At 53.1% G+C, this 25,688-nt stretch overlaps 2 protein-coding genes across 8 annotated transcripts in view; both read left to right on the top strand.

The window, feature by feature from the left end:
- Nucleotides 1-206: 206 nt before the first annotated feature.
- Nucleotides 207-15,564, top strand: LOC116518402 (protein DDI1 homolog 2-like). Of its 4 annotated transcripts, none has more exons than XM_032231752.1 (10): nt 207-426; nt 4,361-4,490; nt 5,536-5,814; nt 6,290-6,416; nt 6,514-6,641; nt 6,861-6,989; nt 7,091-7,194; nt 7,771-7,960; nt 11,377-11,436; nt 12,343-15,564. In XM_032231752.1, exons 1-9 carry the CDS (start codon nt 289-291, stop codon nt 11,400-11,402), a joined length of 1,251 nt encoding a protein of 416 aa, XP_032087643.1. In that variant the 5' UTR covers nt 207-288; the 3' UTR covers nt 11,403-11,436; nt 12,343-15,564. The 4 variants fall into 4 exon arrangements, with proteins under 4 accessions (XP_032087643.1, XP_032087642.1, XP_032087640.1 ...); XM_032231751.1 differs by having other exon boundaries at nt 12,259-15,564; XM_032231749.1 differs by lacking the exons at nt 11,377-11,436; nt 12,343-15,564 and adding an exon at nt 9,520-9,747.
- A 1,775-nt stretch (nt 15,565-17,339) lies between these two features.
- The window catches only part of PLEKHM2 (pleckstrin homology and RUN domain containing M2), a 30,498-nt gene continuing 22,149 nt past the window's right edge, over nt 17,340-25,688 (top strand). For all 4 annotated transcript variants that reach the window (XM_032231965.1, XM_032231964.1, XM_032231966.1 and 1 more), the window contains exons 1-3: nt 17,340-17,577; nt 24,060-24,166; nt 24,580-24,689. In XM_032231965.1, the coding sequence (XP_032087856.1) occupies nt 17,515-17,577; nt 24,060-24,166; nt 24,580-24,689 (280 nt within the window). In that variant the 5' untranslated portion in view covers nt 17,340-17,514. The remainder of the gene's footprint in view (nt 17,578-24,059; nt 24,167-24,579; nt 24,690-25,688) is intronic.

Here is a 25,688-nt window from a genome sequence, read left to right as displayed (position 1 = left end):
GCCGAATCATCAACTTTAAAAAGGACGCCGTTAAAAAAGAAAGTTTTTAATTTCTCTGAAGTGTCGTTCCCAATGTGGCCTTTAGGGGGCAGTGGTTTCCCTCTTTCCCTCCGCTCGGCTCGCTCACAGCGCCCGACGAGGGGCGAGGCTCCCTTCTTCCCCTCCTGCGCGTGCGCGCGCGACGCGCGACGTTTTTGCGACAGCCGTCCGGCGGCCTCGGACGTGGGGGGGGGGCTTTCCGGCGGCGGCAGCGCGGCGAGGCGAGGCGAGGCGGCAGCGGCGGCGGCGATGCTGCTGACGGTGTTCTGCCTGCGGCGGGACCGCTCCGAGCTGACCTTCTCGCTGCAGGTGGACGCCGACTTCGAGCTGCAGAACTTCCGCGCCCTCTGCGCGCTCGAGTCCGGCGTCCCCGCCACCGAGAGCCAGGTGGGTGCGCGCCCCCGGCGACGCCCCTCGCCCCACGAGGCGTTCCGCCGCGGGGACGCGCCCCGGGGGTCGTTGTGGGGAGGGAGGGACCCTGCCTCGGAGGCCCTTGGAGAATCCCCGCCCTTGCTCCGGGCGGGCAGCGGGGCTGAGAGGATCAGCCGCCTACCTAGGCTGCGCTGCGCCCCCTCCGGCGCTTTATGGGGCGGCTGGTCTCCCCCTTGCACTGGGCAGGGGTCTCTGTGCACTTGGATGGTGGGGAGGGGGCGCTTATTGGGGGGCTGGTCTCCACCTTACACTAGGCAGGGGTCTCTGTGCACTTGGATGGTGGGGAGGGGGCGCTTATTGGGGGGCTGGTCTCCACCTTGCACTGGGCAGGGGTCTCTGTGCACTTGGATGGTGGGGAGGGGGCGTTTATTGGGGGGCTGCATTTGGATGGTGGGGAGGGGGCATTTATTGTGGGGCTGGTCTCCACCTTACACTGGGCAGAGGTCTCTGTGCACTTGGATGGTGGGGAGGGGGCGCTTATTGGGGGGCTGGTCTCCACCTTGCACTGGGCAGGGGTCTCTGTGCACTTGGATGGTGGGGAGGGGGCGTTTATTGGGGGGCTGGTCTCCACCTTACACTGGGCAGAGGTCTCTGTGCACTTGGATGGTGGGGAGGGGGTGTTTATTGAGGGACTGGTCTCCCCCTTGCACTGGGCAGGGATCTCTATGTGTACAGATGGTGGGGAGGGGTCTCTTTAGGGAGCAGCTGGGCAGGGGTCTCTATACACTTGGATAGTGTAGGGGGCACTTTATTGGGGGGCTGGTCTCCCCCTTGCACTGGGCAGGGGTTTCTAGGTATACAGATGGTGGTGAGGGAGGTCTCTTTAGGGGGCAGCTTGGCAGGGGTCTCTGTGCACTTGGATGGTGGGGAGGGGGTGCTTTATGTGGGGTTGGTCTCCCTCTTGCTGAGCAGGGGGTCACGATGCAGGGGTCTCAGATACTGGGGGTGCTCTGAATGGGGCAGTTGGTCTCCCCCACAGCTGGGCAGGGGCTCCTATTCCCTCATGTTGGTGAGGGGGGGAGTGTTGCTTTTGGGGGAGGGTTGCCTTGTGGCTTCGGGGGGGGGGGATCTGTGCCGAGGATCTCTCTGGCTGCGGAACTGGCTGGCCGGCTGCCACAGTTGAGAGTCCAACTTCTTTCAGTTCCTGGCCATCTATTTTGGGACTGTGCCCATCTGCCTTGCCCTCTTGCCCCGTCTCCTCAGAGGGTGCCCAGGGGCTCTGCAGGGTCCCATCTGGGTCGGTCACTGGGACCAGAGGTGGTTTCGGGTTCGGATTCCAGCACAAAACCCTCCGAAAGCTCAGAAGACCGACCCACAATGGACCCTGCGACATTGTCCTGGGGCATGTAGATTCGCCTTCATTCGTGGGCTGGTTTGAACCCTTCAACGTATTCCCAGTTCTTTCCATGGCCCGAGTCTTCGCATCTACCCTCTGTAGATTCCCTCCCAATGGGGCAAAGCTTTGCGCTGCCACCTGCAGCCGCATTGGGCACAGGCCAGGGGCCCCGAGATCCTCTCCTGATATTCTGATCCCTCCCTCGGGGGCGGTGGATCCGGCTCCTGACGCAACCAGCCAGCCCGCAATTCTTTCTACAGGTCGGTTGGCTGTGGGTGGATCTGAGTTACATTCTTGTCTTGCACCCGGATGGCACAGCCACGGAGCTGGTGTCTAGCCATCATCCCTGACTCTTTCAGGCAGGGCTTTCTGCCCGATCCTTGTGGTGTCTCTGGGGCCCCAGTGGGATCCACTTCCTGGCACTGCCAGGAAGCCTTTCTGTGCATTGTTTTACCCAAGTTAGATTACCTGTCGAAGCTTTGCAGGCAATGGTAGACCAGGGAGGGCAAAAGAAGGTGGCACTGGACTGTGAGATCATTGATAGTTGGGATCTTGGAACTGCAAAATAGGCTTTTTTGGTCGTTTGAAGCCGCAGCTTCATGCAAGCCTGAGGAATGCTTTGGAATAGCAGTCACCAACCAGTGGTACTGGTGGTCCAGAAGAAAATGTTGGTGGTCCGCAGAAAAATTATTTACATTTTTTACATTGCACTAAATCAGGGGTCCTCAAACTACGGCCCCTGGGACGTGCAATGAATGCTTGTGTTGCTGCAGAGAGTCTCCCCCTTTGGGGTCTTTTTGTGGGGATCAGAAGGGGGCAGAAATTCCGACTTAGGGTCTGGTTCGGCCTCCTGGTGGGCTTTGGGCAAAGGCTGGAGGGAAGAGCCGCTGGTGGCGAAGAGCTGGAGGGCCTCGTTCCAGTGGGACTGCATCAAGGCCTGGAACTGGCTGACCATCTCTACCTGCTGAGCCTCCAGGCGCCAGTACCTAGCCTTGCACTCCCACAGTTCTTCCCTCTGCTTGGAAAGCTTATGCTGGTAGTCCTCAGTGAGGTGCTTCTGCTGAGCCTCCTTCTCGGCCAGATTCAATTTGAACTGAGCTCTTTTGCCAACTCTTTCTCCTGGTGGCTGTTTAGCTCCAGCAACTGCTTCCTGTTGGGGCCTTGAGGAGCCCGGGCGGGCAGGCGAGGAGTGGCGAGTAGAGGCTGGCAAGGCACCCCTCGATGTGAGTGACATCGAGCTGGCCAATGACCACCTAGCCACGCCCACCCAGCCGGTCATTAGGCAGATCATATTAATAGTCCACGAGATTTAAAATTATGAATTTGGTGGTCCCTGAGGTCCAAAAGGTTGGGGACCCCTGCTTTGGAAAATATCACCCCAAGAAGCGGCCATGTCTGGTGGGCTTGCTGAGAGAAAATGGCTGCCAGTTTGGGCTGCTTTTGTTCAGTCACTTGCAGAGGTGGGTGGTTTTGGGGCTTCAGATCGGGCTCAATAGCCCTGGCATCCGAAGCCGGCTTGACCCTGGTGAGCCCAGCAGGGCATCTCCTTGAAGGCCGCTTCCTTTGTTGCTTGTATCCTTACTATTGATATTGATTGCTCCCTGATTGCTTATTTGTATCTGATGACTATCATTAAGGGTTTTACCTTATGATTCTTGACGAATTTATCTTGTCCTTTATGTACACTGAGAGCCTCTGCACCAAAGACAAATCACACTTGCCCAATAAACTATTCCATTCCATTCCATTTTTATTCTGATATTCTATTCTGCATTCTATTCTATTCTATATTCTGTTCTATTATATTCTGCATTCTATTCTATTCTATTTTTATTCTGAAATTCTATTCCATTCCGTTCTTTATTCTGATATTCTATTCTATTCCATTCCGTTCTTTAAACTGATATTCTATTCTATTCTTTATTCTGATAAGTCTATTCTTTTCTCTTCTATTCCATTCCATCCGTTCTTTATTCTGATATTCTATTCTTTATTCTGATAGTCTATTCTTTTCTATTCTATTCCATTCCATCCGTTCTTTATTCTGATATTCTATTCTCTATTCTATTCTATTCTATTCCATTCTGTTCTTTATTCTGATATTCTATTCTATTCTTTATTCTGATAAGTCTATTCTTTTCTATTCTATTCCATTCCATTCTTTATTCTGATATTCTATTCCTTATTCTGATAGTCTATTCTTTTCTTTTCTATTTCATTGCGTTCCGTTCTTTATTCTGATATTCTATTCTCTATTCTATTCCATTCCGTTCTTTATTCTGATATTCTATTCTTTATTCTGATATTCTATTCTATTCTTTATTCTGATAAGTCTATTCCTTTCTATTCTATTCCATTCCATCCATTCTTTATTCTGATATTCTATTCTTTATTCTGATAGTCTATGCTTTTCTATTCTATTTCATTCCATTCTTTATTCTGATAGTCTATTCTTTTCTATTTCATTGCGTTCCGTTCTTTATTCTGGTAGTCTATTCTTTTCTATTCTATTGCATTCTGTTCTGTTTAGCTGACTGTGTCTCTTCCTCTCAGATCATCTTCGCCGAGCAGCCACTCACCGACAACCACCGGTCGTTGGCGTCTTATGGCCTGAAGGACGGAGACGTGGTGATCCTGCAACAAGTGGAGAATGGGCAGGCACAGTCCTCAGCCCCCTTTCCTGGTAAGAGACCCCTTCCTCCTCCTCGTGGGTTTCCCCTCTTTGGTTTCCATAGCTCCCCGGGTCACAGGTGGTCACATTTTGGAAAGCGGGGCAAATTCTGCCCTCCCTGCCCAGAGCTTAAGGCAGCTCCCCAAACAGTTTATCCTCAAGGGGTGGTTTTTTTCTGGAATTCTGTGCAGAAAAAAAGCGGATTTCACAGGAATAGCGTTCACGAACATAGGAGCCAGAACGCAAGGCGTATTCACAGTCGCAATAAATCAACATTTTGTGGGCTATGACCACCGTTTCCTCTCAGTTTTGTTCTTGAACAGTCTGGATGACTTCATCCTGGCTGCTCGGCTCAACCGGGCAGTCTCTGGAGGACACAGTGGGGATGGATCTGTTGTGGCTCACCAGCAGAGCTGGCAGAAGACTCAAGACAGTGAGGAGGTTGGGGAGGAACATGGGCCAGTCCTGGAGTCTGGGGAAGGCTCTGATGAGGGCTCTGTGTCGGAGGCAAAGAGGGGGCCAGAGCTGTATGCCAATTATCAGCTGCCTTTGGAGTCAGACATCAGTGAGGCAGAACAGCTGGAGCCTGTTCCCAGTGGGTGCATGCACAGAGTGCCAGACGTGGGAGCAGCCAAAAAACAGGGGTCGACTTGGGAGTAAGGCCACAGGTGGACGGTGAATGGCCCCTCCCAGAGGAAATAAAAGAGGAGCGAAAGGGGAGTGGAGTTTGCAGGAGACTATTAGTTCGCTTAATTGGTTTGTGACTCTCCGAGACTCCTGGCCAAGTTCTGCAGATATCAGCCTGGCAGCTCTCCAAGCCAGAGAAGGTCTGTGACTGTAAATCCTCCCTTGAAAGACTTTGCTGGATGTGAATGAGCAGAATTCACAGTCAATTAATAAAAGGGGGTTTTGTCGGGACAAGGAGTTTGCTTCAGGCTCTTGGGACGCCTCGATCAGAGCAATATATTCCAAATTCTGGAGAGCTGACTCCAGAAAGCCAAAACACCTAGGTGGAGGCTGATCCGGTGTTGTCTTCTTCTCCCCCCATCGCAAATAGGGATGCCCAGGATAGACTTCAGCAGCATCGCCGTGCCGGGGACATCCGCCCAGTTCCCCCAGTCCCTACAGCTTCCTCCCCCAGCCCCAACCCCAACCCCACCTGCTCCCTCACAGGCCCCAGCCCCGACCTCGGGCCCTCCTGAACCGCCCTCCATCCCGCAAGGCCTGGATAACCCTGCCCTTTTGCGAGCCATGCTGCTGGCCAACCCCCACGAGCTCTCCCTGCTAAAGGAACGCAACCCCCCTCTGGCCGAGGCGCTGCTCAGCGGAGACCTGGGTGAGTCATGCCAGGATGGGTGAGGTGGGTGAGTGGGAGGAAGCTCTCAGGGTGGGTGGAGGAGAAATAGGGCCGGGGGCGGGCCAGTGCTGCCACTTTGCCCTACGGCAGTGATGATGAACCTTTTCGGCAACGACTGCGCTCATCCGGGCTGCAACCCGGAAGAAGAGCAGCCCAGGGGGCATGCGTGCACCGAAAATTGAACTTCCGGTTTCCAGCATGCGCGCCGGCCAGCCTGTCTTCCGGTTTCTGGCGCGCGGGAAGATCAGCTGGCCGGCATTGCTCACGTCGGGAAACGGAAGACCAGCTCTTCCGGTTTCTGGCACGGCCGAAAACACGACGGCCAGCTGATCAGAAGAGGAACAGGCAATGCCACACACGTGTCACTTTGGGCAGGCGTGCCATAGGGGACATCACCATCACCGCCCTGTGACTTTAAAAAACAAACCTCCCCTCCCTGCGTTTTGTGTCCCAGAAAAATTCACTCAAGTGCTGGTGGAGCAGCAGCAGGACCGAGCGCGGCGGGAGCAGGAGAGGATCCGTCTCTTCTCCGCTGACCCTTTCGACCTGGAAGCTCAGGCCAAGATCGAGGAGGACATCAGGTAGCCGGCCGTTAGCAGGGAGGGGCGCACGGAGGGCTGAGTCTGGAAGGAACCGGCCCAAAAAGGCTTCTGACCGGTTCTGATGGTCTGCCTTCAGGCAGCAGAACATCGAGGAGAACATGACCATCGCGATGGAAGAGGCTCCTGAGAGCTTTGGCCAGGTGGTGATGCTGTATATCAACTGCAAAGTCAACGGCCATCCCGTGAAGGCCTTCGTGGACTCAGGTCCGTCTGGCTCCCTCCCCTCTCCTTTTCCTGACGGGTGTGGCTGGCCACGATGGCGGAGGGTTTGGAGGAAGCCGGTTGCGGGACAATGCTGGGCATCCTTGGGCGGGGAGAACAGCAAAGGCTGAGATTTCATTCGTGATGAGTCCGTCGTCCCCCCGCCTCCCCCCCCCCGGGGGTGGGAGGATTCTTTTTCAACTCGGCGTGCCCTCTTGGCAGGTGCCCAGATGACCATCATGAGCCAGGCGTGCGCTGAGCGGTGCAACATCATGCGACTGGTGGACCGGCGCTGGGCTGGCATCGCCCGGGGCGTGGGCACCCAGCGGATCATTGGCAGGGTGCACCTGGGTAGGTGTTTGGGGCGGAGGAGGCAGCCGGCGACACCCTCCCTCGACGGAGGCTGGCTTCTGGGTGGAAGGCACGCCTACCCGCCATCTTTTCTGCTGCAGCTCAGGTGCAGATCGAGGGGGATTTCCTCCCGTGCTCCTTCTCCATCCTGGAGGAGCAGCCCATGGACATGCTGCTGGGCCTGGACATGCTGAAGAGGCACCAGGTGAGTGGTGGGTGTCTGAAGCTGGCAGGAGTGGCGCTCCCTTGCAGGAGCACCTTCCGAGAGTCTCCTTCCATTCCTGGTGTCAGGGTTCCAAATAGCATCCAAAAGTAAATCAGAGTCCAAGGCAAAGTATTGCTCTAAGTTCCAATTGATTAAGAGAGCCATATTGGCACATCTGGGAAAACCCGAATCTGAAAGCTTCCCGGTTTTTTCCCCACCCAATTGAAAGTTCACGATCTTGCCCCAACACCCACAAGTCCATCACATGGTCCAATCTTACACTGCCATGCTGGCAGTTTCCACTCATCTGGTTCCGGTCAGGTGCAGAGGTGCAAAGACAAATGATGACCTTGGCTTTCTAGAAAGAATGTTGTTATGGCTACATATCATCTAACTCCGTACAATCCCTCCTCCCATTTTCCCACAATAGAAAATGCATTGTCGAATAATAGAAAGTGTGGCAAGCCAAAGATCCAAAAGAAAAGATGGCTGCACATCTGATGCCTGGCTTTGTGGGCGGTTTCCCCCGGCAGCCCCCGGCCAGGTTCAGCCTCCTCGCCTTTCTTCCTCCCCCAGTGTTCCATCGATTTAAAGAACAACATGCTGGTGATTGGCACCACCGGCTCTCAGACGAGCTTCCTGCCTGAGGGGGAGCTACCCGAATGTGCCAAGCTGGCTTATGGGCCGGGCCGGGACGACATGCGGCCGGAAGAGCTGGCCGATCAAGAGTTGGCCGAAGCCCTTCAGAAATCTGCTGAGGAAGCAGGTAGGTGGGCTGGGAGGAAACAGCTCATGCAGGTTGGAGTGGGGTGGGGTGAGTACTTGCCAGAGAACGGAACGTCCCAGAAAGGGGAGTTACGCACATTCGAAGGATTATGGCCAGTGTTATCTTGCGGTGCTAAAATTGGGGGAAAGAGACGCTTTTGATTTGTTCTTAATTTGGAAGGAGCGCCCAGGAAAAGCTGCCTCTTCAGGGTCTTGGGTGGGGGGGAGGAGAATGGTCAAGGCTTGGAGGGGGTCTGTGACAGAGGACACCACTCCCCCTTTTTTGGTGGGGCCGCCAAGAATTGCGAGGGCCTTCCGGTTTTCCCAGAAGAGAGGCGCATTGCGGGAGCTGTGACTTAACAGGTTTTAAGCAGAGAAGAGATTTTAAGATTTTGCCCCCCACCCCACCCACCCAGTTATCCGAAATAGGAAACCTTAGGTGAGTAATTTAATTCTTTTTTAACCGATGTTTCATCTCCAGCGGGGCCTGGGAAGAAAATATGTCCTCTCTGTCTTCGGCAGAGTTCTTCTCCCATCGAATTCGTAGCCTTCGCTTTCTCCAGGGCCGCTGTTCTGTTTGCACGCTCTCCCCCCCCCCTCCCTCCCATTTGCCGAGTCCCTGCAATGGTTCTCTTGAGGGTGAACCCACCCTTTCTCTGGGTCTTGGTATCCTATTAGGACCTATGGACTCAAAAGAGGCTTGTTCTGGGACTGTCGTTCCCCCCCCCCCCCCCAAAAAAAACCCCAGCTCCCAGAATCGGGAAAGACGCATCAGACTTTGCCAAACCTAGAAGCAGGCAGCAGAAGTACCGTATTTTCCGGAGCATAAGACGCACCTTTTTGTAGCCCCGCCCACCCACTGGCCCCTACCCTTTGGCCTCTGCCTCCCAGCAATTTACATCCTTGCATCAAAGGGGGAAAATGGGGCTTGCGGAGGCGTTAGGCTATGGCAATCCCTGCAGCCTGAAACGGCTAGTGCTTAAACTGAAATTGAGAGTGAAACTTGCTCTTTGCTGCAAGGAGGCAAATTCTGGGAGGGAGAGGCAGATCGTTTTTTCTTCTAATCAGGCTAAACTCAAACAGGATGTTTGCTCTTTGCTGCAAGGAAGTAAGTCAATATAAATGCCTATAGAATGTTCAAATTATTAGACTTATTTTTTTAAAGACTGCTTTATTATTGTTCTAGATATTTTAAAATTAAAGAAGCTTTTTAAAATAAATGATTGATCTGAAGAGGCCCAGTGCTATTGTATCTTCTTTTTAAATAACAGAGAAGAACTATACTTCCAGGAAGCCACTTTCAATTTTAACAGCCTCTGTACAAGTATAGTCTGAAATGTAACACCACAAACAGTGTACATCGTCTGTACTGTTTGCTGTTTGCTGCAAGGAAGCAAATTGCTGGGAGGCAGAGGCAGATTTTTTTTTCTCCCTTGTTTTCCTCCCCAAAAGCTAGGTGCGTCTTATACTTAGGAGCGTCTTATACTCTGAAAAATACGGTAACTTGTCTGTTTTGGGAGGGAGCTTCCTTCATCCTCCTCTTCTTTTGGCCCCATTAAGTTACAGGTGGATTGATGCATGATGGCCGCCTCAGACATCAGAGAGCCAGGCGAAGAAAGCGCCGCCCAGTCTCCAGCCCCTCGGCTCATCCCCTTTGCACCCTCTTATAGCAGCTCTGCTCCCCTCCCCTCCATCCTCCCCACCCCCCTCGAGAAACATGCTATGTGGTCAGTCAAGCAGAGGCCTTGTATCCTTCTATCCTGGCATTAAAACTCTTCCCTTAAGAGATCCAGCTTAGTCCTGAGTTTTACTTAGCCCGAGCACTCCCCAGTTCGCCCACCCCCCCTCTTCCCCCTCCCCACCTGGCCTGGGCCAGAGGAAGGCCCTTTTGCCCTGTGGCACCCCCTCCTGCATCCCCTCACTCTCTGATGGCCGGTCTCGCCGCTTCATGATAGGTTGGGGGCTCTGTGTCTCCCCCCGCCCCCAGGAGGCTCTGTGTGATGGGAAGCATGGGCCCTTGGCACCTTCCCTCAATTGCCCTGTGCAGTTCAGCCTCCCCAAATGTGGTTCTTGTCTTTTGCCGTTGGTTGCAAAAGATCCTTTCTTTGCGCGGCTGCAGCAAGCGAGAGACAGAGAGAGAGAGAAAAATGGAGAGAGAGAAAGAGGCACAGAGAGAAAGAGAGAGAGAGAAACATATGGAGAGAGAAAGAGAGGCACAGAGAGAGACAGAGAGAGAGAGAAAGACACAGAAAGAAAAAGGGAGACAGAGAAAGAGGGACACACAGAGAAAGACACACACACACACACAGAAACAGAGAGAAAGAGGCACAGAGAGAAAAACAAATGGAGAGAGAAAGAGAGACACAGAGAAAGAGGCACAGAGAGAGAGAGAGAGAAAGAGAGACACAGAAAGAAAAAGAGAGACAGAAAGAGGGACACACAGAGAAAGACACACACACACACACAGACAGAGACAGGGAGAAAGAGGCACAGAGAGAAAGAGAGAGAAACAAATGGAGAGAGAAAGAGAGAGACAGAGAGAAAGAGGCACAGAGAGACAGAGAAAGAGAGACAGAAACAAGGAGGCAGAGAAAGGGACACAGAAAGACACACACAGATAGAGAGAGAGAAAGAGACAGAAAGAGAGACATACAGAGAGAAAGAGAGGCACAGAGAGAGAGAAAGAAAGACAGAGAGAGAGAGAAAGAGACACGGAAGGAGAGAGAGCAGTTGGGCTCCTTGGGGGCCGAAGTTCCATTCTGCGTTGGATTTGGAGGGCATGTGGCGGAGATGCAGAGCTCCTCGGACAGATAAATTGGCGGGCATCAGCCTTACTGACTCTGGACACGTCCTGGCAGCCAGCTCAGAGGACAGGAAGAGGAAGGAACTCTTGAGAAAGTCCAGAGAGAGGACAGGACAGTCACGCAGGATCAGGAGAGAAGAGTGTTTCCTGCCGGAGCCTTTTGAGGGCCAACGGCAGGCCTAGCTGGCATTACCCAGCAGCCAAGGAGGAGGCGGATGATCCGGGACGAGATGTGCTGGACAATCTGGAGAATCTCCCCATCCAGGACGAGTGTTGGAGCCCTTCAGCCCAGGGGGCTCTTGTGTCCCCCGGTTGGGCTGCCCTTTCCTAACGGCAGAAAGAGGCGAGGAAGAGCGGCGGCCATCAGACAGGCAGAAGCAGCACCGCAAAAGTCAGCGAGTCAGCACTAGAGTTGAGCCTAGAGCCAGGAAGGAAAGAAGGAGGCCCTTCGCCCAGCAAAGCCAGTGGCCGCTCAGAGAGGAGGACTTTGGAAGACAGGCCAGGGAGGGTGGGTGGGGGGCCAGGAAGGGCCGCCGGACCAGCCTGGAACCAGGGCGCATGTGGTGTGTTTGTGCTAACCCATGTTTGGTGTGTTTGTCTCCTAATCTGAACAGAATGCCAGAAGCCTAGATGCATGTAATGTTTTGCTGCCGCTGGAGGGGGCCACACACCAGGTACTGCCAGCGCTTCCTCCCTCTCGCGGCTCCTGCAGGACGGGCGGGTGGGTGGAGGGGACCGCCAACTTGGATCTGAGAACGGGAGGACCCCAGCGGAGGACTCAAGCAGCAACGGGGCTTGTTCGGGAACGCTCCTGGGGCCCAACTTGTCCTTGCTGGAATACTGGCCGCTGAGGAAGGCCGGGCCGGTGCACGGCGGTGCAGATCCTACCGCTTGGCTGAACCTCTCGATTCCGAACGGCGTTTCTGGCTTTCTGCTCCTGTCCCTCGGAAAGCGGTGCCTGCTTCTTTGCTGGTGCATGGCGGGGCGGGGCGAAGGGCACCGTCAGGGGGTTTGGCTTGAGCTGACTCGATGAGACCACCTTCACCCGGAAACGTGGCAGAGCAATTTTCTTCTGGAGTCGTGCAGGAGGGCCGGGGGGGGGGGGGGCGGGGCTGCAGGAGGGGGCTCACCGTCAAACCTCTCTTGGTTTCTGCTCCTCGAAAATCAGGAAGTCGATTAAGATCTTAACTGCAGTGAAATTGAAAAGGGAGGGAGGGGATGGCTGCATGGCTCATCGCTCGCTTGCAACTGGTTTGGCCTGCCTACCTGCCCGTACAACGGAATGGGGGGAAAGGAGCCTATTTGGGATGGAGGGGGAGGAGCCGTTCCTGCTTGCACCCCTCCCTTGTGAAAGGAGCAGGTTGGGGGGGGGAGGCAGCTTTCCCTACTGCCGCTCTATGTCGCTTGCTTGTAGGGCCTCCCCATTTACTCTGCGACCTCTGGGGTTCTTAATCTTAAAACTTTTCCCCTTCTCTTCTCCCCTCTTGTGTGCGCAGAGACTAGCGATACAGAAACTACCTCACTTGGACCTCCGTCGCAACCAACTTCAGACGGCTTTAAACCTCCAGTTTGTTTTCCAGAACTTGGTCTGAAGATTACTGACAGCCCCGCAAGCCGATTGCTGCTCGATCGCTCGGCCTCGGCTCCAGCCGTCTGCTCCCCCCTCGGCGGCCAAGCGGAGCCTGAAAGTCCCAGAGCTGGGAAATCGCTGGATTCTCTGCTGGAGTCCCGGGAAGGGTTGGGGAGCAAGAAGTCCCTGGCCTCCCCACTGAATCTGGCTGGCACCGGAGCCCATTCCCTCCTGGGGGGCTCGGCGACCCCCCAAAATGTACATGCTGCTTCCAGCTGCCTATCAGAGAAGGCTACTCCTGGCCGCGAGCCTCCGGAGACGGGCCGAGAGGGCAGTCCGTCCCTAGAGATGAGCGAGCCTGACGCTCCCCTGCTGCTAGAGGCCCCCGAGCTTCCTTCAGGTGAATGGAGAGAGCCTCAGCATCTGGGGGGCGTTTCCTCGCCACTGGCTGCTGCTACAGAGGAAGGAGAGATGTCCCAAGAGGCCGAAGAGAGGCCAGAGGGCAGTCCAGCCGAGCCGCCAGGAGACGACCTCTCGCTTGAACGTCTCCCTGCCCCAGAGGTTCCGGACCCACACTTCCTCGAGTCAGCCGACATGAGTGACCCGGCCTCTGGGATAGAGCCGGGGTTGCACGAATGCCACGGCCTTCCTCTGCCCCTCGGTCTTCTCCCCCCAGCGAGCGGCTCAACCCAGCCCGGAAACATGGCCATTAGCTGGCCCAAGGATCAAGAGGAAGAGGCGGGCATCTCCCTTGCCTCGGCTCTGAAGGAGCTCCACCAGCTCCTGGTTGTAAGTTCAAAACACGACTTCCGGAGAGGGGTGGCTCGGCAGGAAGAGAGCTGCCCCTCGCTTGAGGTTCCTCCCGAAGAGCCGGCTGTAGCCGAGGAGGATTCACCTTCCTGTGAGCAAGCGGCTCTCTCCCGCTTGGAGGCCGGGACAGAGATGCTGGAAGAGCCCCACTTAGCTGGGGGGCAGCAAGAGGCTGCCCAAGCGGCCTCTGGCTGTGGCGACTCTGTCCCGGCGAGCCCTTTGGTGGCGTGGCCTCTGCCGCAGGCCAAGGAGTGCCTGAGGATACCGGCCCAGCTCGTATCCTCTGGGCCGCATCCTGGCTCCACTACTGTGGAGCAGAGCCCTCTTGCCTCGTTCGGTCCTCAGGAGTCCTGCACCGCCCGGGGCAGTTGCAACCCTTCCCCAGAAGAAGCGGGAGACTCCTCCGGCGAGCATCCTGAGCCCTCGTCCTTCCCCCCTGGAGATTCGGAGCCCAGCTCTCCTCCTCCTGCCCTCGCCGCAAACCTCGATCAGATTGTGGGGGCTGGCTTTACACCGCAAGAAGCCGGAGAGGCTCTGGAGCACGCGGGGGGGAATGCCGATCTGGCCCTGCTCATCTTGTTAGCCAGGAACATCGTGGTGCCCACGTAGCCAAGGCTGCCTTTCTAAACGAGCGCCCCCCCCCCCCCCCCGTGACTACGTTTGATACCTTTTTTTTTTAAAGGAAAGAAAAGGGAATTAAAATATCCATTATTTTCAACCAGGTTTCATCTCTCCTATTTCCCTGGTTGAATTTTGGGCCATTGAAAAGAAACAAGATTGGCATTGTACGAAATCCGCCATTTTGTTACTAACTATCGTTCTGGCCTAGGTCCACGGAATTAAAACTTTATTGAAATATATGGTTTTACAACGAGATGCAAATTGGGGGCTTAGAAGGCACAGGCCCAGGTCCGAAGGCGGCGCTTAACCTTGGTGCCAGAGTGTTCAGGGTGGTGCGGTGTGTGTGGCACCCCCCTTCTCACCCCCCCTCCCTCCCTGGGGGACACTGCATGCCAGCCGTGTGACTGGCCTCCCAATTCTGCTTCGCTTGCAGCCGTGGGTGAAATTTGAGAGTGCCCCAAAGGGGCAGCGCTTTGGGGGGTACCGTGGAGTCAAGCTCTTGCCCCTCAGGTCTTGAGGCTGGTCCCAAGAGGCCTCAGCGGGCTTCTGGCCCTTCTCGGTGCAGGCTGAAACGCAGCTTTGCGTGCGGTGGTTGGGTGGGTGTGACGGTGCTGGGCTTGGTAAGGAGACAGCAGAGCTAGGCAAGAGAGACGGTTGACGGAGGAGCTGTGGCGCTTTCCAGTTTTTCCCTGGGGGAGGTTAGGGCCGGGGGTGGGGGGCTGCTTGCTGTGAGCCTCCCTAAACGAACGGTATTAAGCATTGGAGGTTTGTAACGAAAGGCAGGGAATTTGTGAGCTGCCGATCACATTTATAACGGGGAGAGGCCAGGAGCCGCCCTTCCATTGCGAGAGATTCATTGGTCGCCGATTCCCCAGCCCAGGACTGGCCAAGGTGGAAGGTGGGCTTCCTCTGTGTTTCTGAAGCCTTGGATTTTCCTCGGCAGCTTGAGAGATGGGGTGGGAATCTGTCCTGTCCCCATAATACTTCAGAGCGGCGGGAGAGTTTTGAAATGTGGGTCTGGGTGACGGCGCACAGGGGGTGTTTGCTTTTGATTGGACAAATGCTGTGGCTCTTGGCTAGGGTTGCTGATCTCCGACAGCGAGGGAGGAGTAGTGGGGAAGAGACCCAGGCCCTTTATGTTGGGAAGGTGGGAGGGGCTCTGCATGGCAGGAGTTCCCCTTGCCAGGTGCCCCTGAAGGTGCTCCGTGGACTTGGGTGCTGCAACCCAGCACCAACGGCACAGGAGAATCCTGACAGTCAGCCAAGGTGGTGATGCTTTCAAAACGCACCTTTAAGGGTGAGTTTCGAGGGCCGCACTTCCTGGCAGAGAGAGAGAGAGCGGCTGGAGGGCAGAGTTGTGAACATCTGCAAAAGCACTTGCCCGTCGTAGAGGGGGTTTGCGTATAATTTGCAGAGGAGCAGTTTGGATCTCGCTCCCTGTTCGTACGCCGAGGGAAGGCCCAGATCACCGGTGGCCACGCCTCGAGGCGGGCGTCCTTGGCACTCTGCACACGCAACGGCGGGCCGGGGGCCTCTCAGGAATCTGCCCACGATGTTGCAGGACTGCCCTTCTTCGCCCTTCCTTGCCTCTGCCCGCTTAGCTGCTGCCGGGGTAGCATCGGAAGGCAGTTGGGCTCTTGCCGATGATCGGGTGACATCTTTATAGCTCGCATCTTCCTTTTTACCAAAAAAATAATAATAAGGACGTATTTGGCAGGTGTGGGGTGGGGCGGTTGCTTCTCAACTGGGAGAAACATGTAAACGTTTTGGATTTTAAAAATAAAAGATGCGTTTTCTCATAGCGGTTGTCCGATAGATTTTTTTTTTTAAAGGTGCCACTCAAGTGCAACCAAATTGGAGGGTTGCAGGGCCGAAGAGGGGTGGGCATTTGGCGGGAGGAGAATGGAAGGCGGCATTTGTGTGCTGGTGGCGCCCCTTTTCTGGGGGTAAATATTAGGGACACCAAGGTGGCTCAGTGGCTAAGACGCTGACTTGTCGATCAGAAAGGTCGGCGGTTCGAATCCCTAGCGCCAAATAACGGAATGAGCTCCTGTGACTTTTCCCAGCTTTGCCAACCTAGCAGTTCGAAAGCATGTTAAAAAATGCAAGTAGAAAAATAGGAGCCATCTTTGGTGGGAAGGTAACACTTCGGCGGTTTAGTCACGACGGCCACATGACCACGGAGAACCTCTTTGGACAGCGCTGGCTGTTCGGCTTTGAAACGGAGATGAGCATCGCCCCCTAGAGTCGGGAATGACTAGCACATACGTGGAAGGGGAACCTTTACCTTATTAGGGACACTGCTGTAGCTTTGCCCAGCCAAGGCCAGCCTTGCCCAATTTCTTTCACCAGCCGGGCACCCATGCCATATCCAGCCTAGGCTTCTCTCCCAGCAGGCTGGCTCCATGGAATGCATTTCGATGGTTCTCAGCGCTCGGCCTCCCTAACCTGCTTATTGCAGGACCCAGCCAGAAAAACCAGCCCAATGCAGCCCTTCCGCCTGCTGGTGGTGCAATAGGTTTTGGAAGCGCCCGCAGCACCTTCCCTCTCCCTCAAGCTGGTAAGTGTCAGGCCCTTAACTGGCAGCTTCTGGGGAGCCAGGCTCATCTTGCCATGGCAGGTGGCTGTGCGGGTTGCCTCTTCTTGCAGCATCTTGATTCATCAGGCCTAACCGGTTCAACAGGTGAGGCCTTGGCAGGTGTCAAAGGTGGGGTGGAGGAGGAGGCGGCCTGGGCCTGCCTTTGCCACAGGGGAGGCGTCCCGGCTGAGGACCCAAAGAGCCCTTGGCCCTGAGGACGCAGGGACAGGGGTGCCTCTCTTGAGGGCTGTCCGCTTCTGCATCGGACACAGGTCAGAATGTGGCCAGAGACACAGTTGTGCAGGGCTACTTGATGGGCACTGAATTCTTGACTAAGCTGGGGGTTGGACTAGACAACCTCCAAGGTCCCGTCTGACTCTTATTCTATTCTATTCCTAATTCCTATTCTATTCCTAATTCCTATTCTATTTCTAATTCCTATTCTATTCCTAATTCCTATTCTATTCCTAATTCCTATTCTATTTCTAATTCCTATTCTATTTCTAATTCCTATTCTATTCCTAATTCCTATTGTATTCTATCCTTTATTCTATTCTATTCCTAATTCATATTCTATTCTAAGTGGGCAGAACCCCAACCACAGGTCAAGAATGTGGCCACAGAATAAAAAAGTGTTGCAATGCTGGCTTAAGGGCTACTTGATAGGCCCTGAATTTCCTGCCTGAGCAGCGGGTTGGACTAGAAGACCTCCAAGGCCCCTTCCAACTCTTGTTATTCCATTCTATTCTTGGAACGGAGTAGGCTTGCTGGAGCTAAAGGCAGAGAGACTACAACTCCCGGCATGCCTTCACTCCCGTAGGGGCTACCGGGAGTTGCGGGGCATCAGCGCGGCCGCTGCTGCCCGTCGCCTCCCGCGGCGACGACTACATCTCCCAGCATGTCTCGCGGCTGCCGGGAGTTGCGGGCCTTCTCGGCGCGGCGGCGACTACATCTCCCGGCATGCCACGCGCGGTCACGAGAGGGGAGGAGGAGGAGGAGTAGGCGGCGGCGGCAGCCGCGGTGTTGAGGGCCGGCTCGCTCGCCCGCCCGCCCGCCCGCCCGCCGCTCTCCTGAGGCGACCCTCGGCGCAGCGCCACCACGGAGGGCCCACGGCGGAGACGGAGGCGACGGAGGCGGCTCCGGAACCTCGAAGAGGACGAGCGGGCCGCCGTCATGGAGTCCCCCGCGCAGCTGAAGGACCGCATCCTGGAGAACATCTCGCTCTCCGTCAAGAAGGTCAGCGGAGACACCCCCCCTCCCCTCCCCCACGCTCAACGCCCCCTCGCCCCGCCTCCTTCCTCCCTCGCTGGGGGGGCAAGCCGGTCAAGGGAGGGGGGAGTGGTGGGGGCTTCCCCCCCCCGTTCGGCTCCTAAACCCATCAGCCTCAGGGGGGGCGATGGGCGTGGAGAGCCCGCAGACTCTCTGAAAACCGGCCTGACAAGGTAGGCCTTTCCCAAGGAGAGGAGGAGGAGGAAGGCCTTGTCCCCGCTTATGAATGGAAATCCAGCCTCTCCTTTAAGGACAAGCCAGCCAAATATCAGAGGAAGGTTTGTTATTATTGTTGTCATCATCACAGCTGTTTTTATTATTATTATTATTATTATTATTATTATCATCATCATCATCATCACAGGGAGGTTTATTATTATCGTGGAGGTTTTATTTTTATTATCATCATTACAGAGGTTATTATTACCGTCCTCATCATAGTGAGGTATTATTATTATCATCATCACCATCACAGGGAACTTTTATTATTGTTGTTATAATCATCATGGAGGCTTTATTTTTGTTATTATTGCCATCATCACTGAGGTTTTTATTGTCGTCATCATAGGTATTTTTTTTTTTTATTATCGTCATCACAGGGATGTTTATTATCATCATCATGAAGGTTTTTTTTTTATTATAATCATCACAACTTTTTATTATTGTCATCCTAGGGAGGTATTATTACTATCATCACCATCATAGAGGTTTTATTTTTATTATCATCATCATGGAAGTATTATTATTATTATTATTATTATTAGTGAGGTTTTTATTGTCATCATAAGCAGGTTGTTATCATCATCATCATAGGAAGGTTTTATTATTATCATCATAGGAAGGTTTTTATTATTATCATCATTATAGGAAGGTTATCACCACAGCAAATTTTATATTATTATTATTATTATTATTATTATTATTATTATTATTATTATTATTATTATTATGTTAATCTTCGGTGAGATTCACAGCCTCTGGGGCTGGTTGGTAGCTCAACAGCTCGAGCCCTAACCAAGGACCTAGGAACTGTTAAGGTAACGTTGGAGGATATAAGCTGTTCCAAGTAGGGTGGTCTTTTGTAGAATCAGAATGTTCGTCTGATAAATTTAAAATTTCCAAATAGCGAAGTAGCCCTTTGGGTATTGCTCCAATTACAATCGGGACAACACACGATTTCTTTTTCCACAGTCGCTCAACTTCAATTTGCAAGTCCCGGTACTTTGTGATTTTTTCTTGCTGTTTATCTTCAATTCGTGTGTCTCCAGGTATTGCAATGTCAATGAACCATACATTTTTCTTTTCAACGATTGTTATGTCAGGTGTGTTGTGGGCCAAGAGCCTGTCAGTCTGGATTCTGAAGTCCCACAAGATCTTGAATTTCTCATTCTCTAAAACCTTCTCAACCTGATGTTCCCAGTGGTTTTTGCTGTACTCAAATCCAAACTTTTGGCACAATTTCCAGTGAATGATCTTAGCATCGTGGTCATGGTGTTGTAGGTAGTCAGTTTGTGAAATTTTGCTGCACCCACTGATCAAGTGGTTGACTGTCTCGTCTTTCTCATTACAGAGGCGACATTTGCTGTTGGTGGTAACATGTTGAATGTTTGCCTTCATGCAATTTTTGGCTAAAGCTCGTTCTTGAGCTGCCAAAATAAAGCCTTCTGTTTCTTTTTTCAGTGCTCCTGATCTTAACCAGTTCCAAGTTAGCTTTTGGTCAGCTTTGCCTTCAATACTTTTTAAGTATTGGCTATGCGTAGCTTTGTTTTTCCAATTTTCAGCTCGCTTCTCAATTACTTCTTCCTTATATTCAGCTTTTGACTTAGTTGTCTTTAATAGGCCTCCTTTATTTACTTCCTTAATCATTGGTTCTTCACTTTTCTGGATGTAATCATTCAAGCTGTGTTTTTCTTCTTCCACAGTCTGTTTTACTTGTAGGACTATTATATACTTTATTCATTAAACATGAAACTCAGCTAACTGAACCTTCAAAAATGCATTACAAATACCACTGACTGGTGCTAATGGTTGATACGGTTTGCTGCCAGTGTCCTAGGTATCAACCAAGTACCTTCTTAAAATATAAGATGTTCCGAGTAGTGTGTTTTGCAGTTCCGCTGGTGTTATTGCAGGAAACTGCAATTTGTTGATGTTTTTTATTATTATTATTATCGTTGTCATCTTTATCCCTCCTTTGTTATTTTTTGTAATCAATTCAAAGTGGCCAACCTATCCAACACGCATCTTCCTCCTCCTCCTCCTCCCTCTCTTCCTCACCACCATCACAACAACCCTGTGAGGTGGGTCAGGCCTGAAGGAGAGGTGAGAGGCTTAAAATCACCCAGACAGCTTTCCTGGCTAAGGCAGGGGACTTGAACTCGCAACTCCCGACTCTTCCCGCCTTGATGCCTTAATCATCAAGGCTCCCTTAATTGCTGCAGTTGCTTTTCTTACAGCCGGATTCCTTCTTTGTGACTGTGCTGTTTTCATCCACCTTTCATGGTTCATCATTTTCCCGGCTTCTCTTTCCCCCTTGGCTTTTGCGGCTTCTACCGGGCCGGCTGTGGCGGGGCCTGGCTTGCCCTATGCTCAGCTGTGACAACTTCCCATCTCTTTACTGGATGCACTGTCAATTCTCCTCCAAGATTTCCCCTCTCCCACTCAGAAAAAATGAAGGGTCCATAAATGCGACTTCGTTGCATTGAAAACCCAGGCAATGTATAACGTCATTTTTATACCGAGCAGGCGAAAGAAATTCAAAAGCTGAAAGCATCACCTGCTAGACTGGTTTGGCTTTTCTTCACATTGGAATTCCTTATTTGAAGGAGTTGCATGATAAGCTCCCAGCAAGAAGTGCTTTTGAGTGCTTTTGCGTTGCATCATGCATAAATACTAACCGAAAAGTTCACGGAGAGGGTTGTGCTTTCCTTATGTGTCGTCTCTGAGAGATTACACTACAGGTAGTCCTCGGCCTATGGCCACAATTGTGCCCAGGATTTATGTTGCTAAGCGAGAAATTCGTGAAATGAGTTTGGCCCCATTTTACTTGCCACCTTGGCTAAGTGAATTGCTGCAGTTGTGATATTAGTAAAGCAGTTGTTACGTAAATCTGGCTTTTCCTCATTGCTGGAAGATCGCCGAATACGATCACATGATCCCGGGAAAGTGAACCAGTTGTCAAGCATGAGCCGCAGTGGTGCAGTGGTGAGAGTGCAGTACTGCAGGCTCCTTCTGCTGACTACCGGCTGCCTGCAACTTGGCAGTTCGAATCTCACCAGGCTCAAGGTTGATTCAGCCTCCCATCCTTCTGAGGTAGGTAAAACGAGGACCCAGATTCATGGGGGCAAGAGGCTGACTCTGTACACCGCTTAGAGAGGGCTGTGAAGCCCTGTGAAACAGTATATAAGTCTAACTGCTATTACTAGTGCTATACAAGAGCCATGGTGGTGCAGTGGTTAGAATGCAGTATTGCAGGTTAATTCTGCTGCCAGAAGTTCAATCCTGACCTTTGTGGTCGCAGGCTATTTCTGCCTACTGCCGGTTGCCACAGTTTGGCAGTTCGATCCTGACCAGCTCAAGGTTGACGGACCCTTCCATCCTTCCGAGGTGGGTAAAATGAGGATGAAGATGGATGGGGACAATAGGCTGACTCTGTAAACCGCTTAGAGAGGGCTGTGAAGCCCTGTGAAACAGTATATAAGTCTAACTGCTATTACTAGTGCTATACAAGAGCCATGGTGGTGCAGTGGTTAGAATGCAGTATTGCAGGTTAATTCTGCCGCCAGAGGTTCAATCCTGACCTTTGTGGTCACAGGCTATTTCTGCCTACTGCCGGTTGCCACAGTTTGGCAGTTCGATCCTGACCAGCTCAAGGTTGACGGACCCTTCCATCCTTCCGAGGAGGATGAAGATGGATGGGGACAATAGGCTGACTCTGTAAACCGCTTAGAGAGGGCTGTGAAGCCCTGTGAAGTGGTATATAAGTCTAAGTGCACTATACAAGAGCCATGGTGGTACAGTGGTTAGAATGCAGTATTGCAGGCTGACTGCCGACTGCTGGCAGTTCGATTCTGTCCGGCTCAAGGTTGACTCAGCCTTCCGTCCTTCTGAGGTGGGTCAAATGAGGACCTAGATTGTTGCGGGGGGGTGGGGGATAGAGGCTGATTCTATACACCGCTTAGAGAGGGCTGTAAAAGCACTATGAAGCGGTATATAAGTCTTAAGTTCTGTTGCTGCTATCCGAATGTAAATCACAAGACGGTGTGGATGCCGCCACAGCCATAAGTGTAAAGTCACGTTTTTCAGTGCCGTTGTAATTTTGAACGGTCACTAAATGAACTGTTGTAAGTCGAGGACTAACTGTAATGACCTGCTTACCCCCATCTGGAGCCCTCCAAAAATCGGGTGTGTGTTGCATTGTTTCCCCATCCAGCTTCAGCAGTGCAGCTGCCCCCCCTTCAGCCAGTACATCTTTTCCATTCCCTCCCCAACTTTCTGTCTGTGACATAAAGCCACATGTCTTACAGCTGGGTCTGTACCAACAAGATCACGGGGATGAGAGGCACTGGGTAGTCTGGGGCATAAAATCCAATTGGACTCCCCCCCACCCCCCCGATCCCTCTTGGAACTCTCTGTTCCCAAACATGCTTGTCCAATAGCAGATGAATTTTGGGCACTCGCCATTTTTGATTTTATATATTTAGATTTTATACTGCCGGCTTCCTAAAGCAGGTGAGTGAGCTCTGGCTTCAACTGCTAAGCCAGCTTTCCTGATAGCCTCGGGACGGTGGCCAGAATCCGGCCTGCCTGCCAAGGTGAACCAGTGCCTCCCATCAGGAGGGAGATGCCTGGTAAAGGAGACCCTTTTACTGCTAGTTGTGGGGCAATCTGTTGTGTGGCCGTATCCTTGGGCAGCCACCGAGTTGTTAGTCCTAGGGCAGGGATGGTTAACCTTTTCAGTACCGAGTGCCAAAACTGGAGTGTGTGCATGCGCATGGCAGCCAGCTGCCCTTCCAGGTTCCATTGCAAACATGCACGCCAGTCAGCTGGTTTTGTACGACAGAACCCGGAAGAGCAGCTGGCGATGGTCCGTATTCCCACAGAGAGGGCTCTGGCACGCATGCCATAAGTTCGCCATCACGGTCCTAGGGCCTGTTCTGCCCCAGTAGGGTCTTTGCCATTTTGAGTAAGGAAATGCTGTATTAAGGATCAGCAAACTTAAACACTCAAAAAGTGACAAAAGTCCTAACCGGAAGCCCCCAGTTCAGTAGTCTCCTCCTAGCATGGCGTCCTTTTTCCTCTATTGACTGGAGCTCTGGTTCCCCCACCATAGAGTCTCCTCCTAGCACAGAGTTCTTTTTCCTCTACCTGTCCTAACCGAAAGCCCTATCAATTGTGCAGCTAACTGGCGACAGCGAGCTGCAGCAGAGGGATGAAAGAGCCACATGCGGCTCCAGAGCCAGGGATTGCTGACCCCTGTGCTATACAGAACAAGAAGACCTTGCCTGGCAAACGTTTTCTCAGTTGTCCAACTTGTGAGGCCCCTGCATAAGATCTGAGGGATCCTAATCACTGCTTTCATCTCCTCAGACCTGGGCGAGAGCCACAGAAGCAGCAGCTGAGTTTCCTCAATGACAAGGCCGTTGGTGGTTGCGTGTGTCGGTCCCGCAACCACTGGATTGCTTTGTGTTGTGAGGACTAGCGGACCCATGTGCCACTGCTGGCTTCCAGGCTGTTGTCTCCGATGGCGCTGCCTCTCTTGCCCTGAGAGTCTTGCAGCCTCAGGGATGCTATGGGACAGGCAGGAGCAGAGCTTCCCCCCACCCCCCTAGCAGCTAGACAGTGCTGGGGGGTGGCTGAGTCCTTTGTGCTGGTGCCATTTGAGGTGCGTCGCTTGGGGAGCCTGGCTGCTCTTCTGCCCCCGGGCAGCCATGCGGTTCTCTCCGAAGCTGAGGCACCATCAGGCTTGGCTGCCACTCCTTCTCGGGCCTAGCCAGGACACGTAAAGGTGTGGCTGGGAATCGTGGCCCTGGGGAAGCACAGCTCTCCTTGTTCCCTGGGCAAGGAGGAGCAGCTGTCTGCTTTAGGACGCACCCAGCTTCTGAATTTTAAGCATGTGACTCTGCGGATGCCACAGTGGTCGTAAGCGTGAAAACCGGTTATAAGTTAACTTTTCCCAGTGGTCGCTGAATGGTTGTAAGTCGATTGCCTGTAGCATCCCATGGGCCACTGCTCTGCTTTGGCCGGGGTGAGGTAGGTCTTTTATTGGGCCTTGCAGCCAGAACCGAAGGTCGGCGTACGTCTCTTATGCAACCCTAGGCAGGAGAAGCAATTACGTTTTCAGCTTATCGCTCCTGAAACCCCGAAAGTGGGGACCTCCTGCGTCTGCGTGGATTACAGCCAGGCTGTGTGGTTGGTGGCTCCCTCACCAGATGTGTTCCTCCCTCCAGCTGCAGAGCTACTTTGCTGCCTGCGAGGATGAGACCCCCGCCATCCGAAACCACGACACGGTCCTGCAGCGTCTCTGCGAACACCTGGACCACGCCCTGCTTTACGGGTAAGGGGCTTCGCTGTGGCCCTCATTTCCCCCCCCCCCCCCCGAGGAAGTCACGGCAGGGGCTCAGGTCCGGGCCCTTCCTTCCTCCTCACTCCCTTTAGGCAAGCAGCTGGCTCCTTCCTACAGCACTGTCCTCGCGAGGGGCGCCTGGAAGTGGCGGCCCACAAGAAGAGAGCCTGATCCTCAAAGCCCCCGCTATGGTCTCCCCTTGGTCTGTGTGGCACAGTTGAACCCACTTGTGGACAGGGATGCAGTGGGAAGCATGCCTTCCCTCGCCAGGCTGCAGAGGCAGAATCTTCATGAGCTGGACGAGGGCCTGGATGTATTGCCATGGGGGAACTTGCAAGGGTGGATGAGCGGGTTGATTTTACTCTGAGCAAAACCGTTCTGCGACTTTTCCTTCTCCTTGGCAGACTGCAAGACCTTCCTTCGGGCTACTGGGTCTTGGCGCTCCACTTCACCCGCCGAGAGGCCATCGAACAGATAGAATTGCTGGAGCACGTGACCACCAATTTGGGGCGCAGTAAGTCTCGGTCTGGGGCTTTAGCCAGCCCTGCTTTGGCGTCCCATGTCACCGAATGCTCGGTGAGGGCACCAGGACCCCATGGGGTAGCAGAGTCGGACAGTGAGGAGGTTGGGGAGGAACATGGGCCGGTCCTGGAGTCTGGGGAAGGCTCTGATGAGGGCTCTGTGTTGGAGTCAGAGAGGGGGCCAGAGCCGTCTGACAGTTATCAGCTGCCTTCAGAGTCAGACATCAGTGAGGCAGAAGAACAGCTGGAGCCTGTTCCTAGTGTGTGCATGTGCAGAGTTGCCAGACAAAGGGAATAGCTAAAGAACAAGGGTCGTCTTGGGTGTAAGGCCACAGGTGGACGATGAATGGCCCCTCCCAGAGGACATAAAAGAGGAGCAAAAGGGGAGTGGAGTTTGCAGGAGACAATCAGTTCGCTTCATTGGTTCCTGACTCTCCGAGACTCCTGGCCAAGTTTTACAGATCTCGGCCTGGCAGCTCTCCAAGCCAGATAAGGTCTGTGACCGTAAATCCTCCCTCGAAAGACTTTGCTGGATGTGAAGGAGCAGAATTCACAGGAAATTAATAAAAGGGGTTTTTGGTGGGACAAGGAATTTTCTACAGGCTCTTGGGAAGCCTCGGTCAGAACACATTTGCCCTCCCCTGAGGATCTGTGGCTTGTTTATTAGTGAGGTTTCCGAGCTCCCAATCTTTCCGGTTAGAAGTCTGGGAAGTAGATTGCTCCCCGAATGGGCTGATAGCCGGACAAGCCCGCAGAGGAGTCAGCCTGGCACCCGAGGGGGTTCTGAGTCACCTCCTGCTACCCCCAACTTGAGGCTTTGAGCATCAGAGGTGGGGCTTCTGCGCAGACTGCTGTTGAGACAGCCCTGGCCATTAATATTATGTATTAGTTTTAGTATGATTATGAGGATTATTATGCTTAATGTTATTATTATATTCTTATTAGAAGATACGTAAAGAGGGGGGAATGAACAGGTTTACTATGCTCAGTTG

This window comes from Thamnophis elegans, chromosome 15 (genome assembly GCF_009769535.1).
Source record: "Thamnophis elegans isolate rThaEle1 chromosome 15, rThaEle1.pri, whole genome shotgun sequence".
Classification (NCBI taxonomy): Eukaryota; Metazoa; Chordata; class Lepidosauria; order Squamata; family Colubridae; genus Thamnophis; species Thamnophis elegans.
This window is presented reverse-complemented; position numbering and strand designations above follow the sequence as displayed.